The sequence below is a fragment of the Lactuca sativa genome, chromosome 9, assembly GCF_002870075.4.
Source record: "Lactuca sativa cultivar Salinas chromosome 9, Lsat_Salinas_v11, whole genome shotgun sequence".
Taxonomy (NCBI): Eukaryota; Viridiplantae; Streptophyta; class Magnoliopsida; order Asterales; family Asteraceae; genus Lactuca; species Lactuca sativa.
The window spans coordinates 201249066-201250974 of record NC_056631.2 but is presented as its reverse complement, the minus strand read 5'-3'; the positions used below and the strand labels follow the sequence as shown (position 1 = coordinate 201250974).

General features: G+C 38.2%; 1 protein-coding gene across 1 annotated transcript; it reads right to left on the bottom strand.

Moving 5' to 3' along the window:
* Positions 1-854: 854 nt before the first annotated feature.
* On the bottom strand, positions 855-1406 carry LOC122196151 (ATP synthase subunit alpha, mitochondrial-like). The gene has a single exon (XM_052767924.1). It carries the CDS (start codon positions 1367-1369, stop codon positions 1052-1054), a length of 318 nt encoding a protein of 105 aa, XP_052623884.1. The 5' UTR covers positions 1370-1406; the 3' UTR covers positions 855-1051.
* Between the last annotated feature and the right edge of the window lie 503 nt (positions 1407-1909).

Here is a 1909-nt window from a genome sequence, read left to right as displayed (position 1 = left end):
CATATCTTATCTCCTTCTCTATCAGTCCACTTTGAGTACCATAAATGGATGCTCCACTAACTAATGCTACAAATGTGTTAAAAGTGGATAGAAAGATTAGAGCATTTCTACGAGCAGTTGGTGTTCACATTAACACAATTAGACTTTGTTTTCACTTCTATTTGGAATCAAAATTGATGTTGAATCGAATATGACAACTGAGTATTGGGTTTAATATATATCAAATATCAAACAAAAATAAGGAAAAAGGCAAGAAAAAAATGAGTTGTACTTTCTGTTGTGTAAGCTTTACTCTCCGTTATCTAGGAGCATATGTGATTATAGCGATAAGAGGTTAAGAATGTAAGAGGCCATTAGAAAACTCAAATAATCGACTGTGAATTTCTCTAAGCAATGGTTGTGAAAGTTTGAAGATTCCAAAAAGAAAGAGAGAGGGTACCTGGAGTCTAATGTTTTCAACAAACTGGTGTGTGTTTATATGTGAAGTTTGATGTGCGTGTGTTTATATTTTTTAGTTGCAAGAGAGAGAGAGAGAGAGAGAGTAAAATAAACAAATAAATTAGTAGACCAATTAAGTGAGGTGGCATAATAAGGGGTAACCCGGTTACCCCTTCGTTTGGCAAAAAAGACTTATTCGACCCGACAAACCCAACTTTATGCATAAAAGATACGAAAATAACATAAGGGACTAAATGAACAAATATAGTATATTTTCCCATAGGTAAAACGGAGAAATCATTACGAAAGGGGTAAAATTAAGAAGTTGCACGAGGGGAACTAATTGTGTCACAGTTGAGCGTTTCTGTCCAATCGCTACATAGACACAATACAATGTCTTAATCTCAGAGGTGCTCCTTGAGTTCATTTGCTTTTGGTTTAATATGGTATCGATAGCAATAGCTGTTTTTCCAGTTTGTCGGTCCCTGATTATAAGTTCTCGTTGACCACGACCTATAGGAACCAGGCTATCTACCGCTTTTAACCCAGTTTGCATAGGCTCGTGCACAAATTTACGTTCAATAATCCCAGGGGATTTCACTTCGACACATATTTACTCGTGATCGCTTAGAGCCCCTCTTCCATCAATAGGTACTCCCAAGGCGTCGACCACACGCCCTAGCATAGCCTTTCCCGCAGGGACATCCACAATAGAGCCAGTGCGCTTGACAAGTTCTCCTTCTTTAATAGCAGTATCAGTACCAAAGACAATAATCCCTACATTCTCATTCTCAAGATTCAAGGCTATTCCTTTCACACCGTTGGAAAATTCAACCATTTCCTTAGCTTGAATCTCGTTCAACCCATAAACACGTGCAATCTCATCTCCAACTGAGACCACTCGACCAATCTCATCCACTTGAAAATTCATGTAAAAGTTGCTAATTCTACTTTCTAATAGAGTTGTTAGTTCAACAGCTCTCGGAGAGAATTCCATGATTCTATTTATTTTGGGTTATATATAAGGGGGAATGCCGCTTTCAATTTCAAAGAGCACTATTTTCGCCTAAGATCTATTTTTATAGATCAGATTCGCGCTTGTACTACTAGAACCAGGAGTTGAGATAGCGCGGAACACCAACACAATCCTTTGTTAAATGTCTACGAGCTCCTTCTTCTTTCGTGAAAGCATACAAGTCGTTATGTTAAGCATCTAATCCTAGTCTTTATGTTATCTGTGTTAGAGGACTTAGATGTCCCTCATGTTGAACAGTCTGACATCAAGTTGTTAGGACCTAAGTCGCTATGCGAACACTTAACACAAGACTGAAATCAAGCTAGAGTGGTTTATATATCAGTCATCAAGGATCTTAGCCAAACGGTGACCGGCTACGTAAGCACTTTGGGTGCAGGTTTCTCGATCGGACTTGACGAATTGTCATAAAGACATCACTCTGCTTTATATATATAT

Coding starts and splice junctions, on each gene's coding strand:
- LOC122196151 (XM_052767924.1), bottom strand. CDS start 1,369: ATGAATTTTCAAGTGGATGAGATTGGTCGAGTGGTCTCAGTTGGAGAT.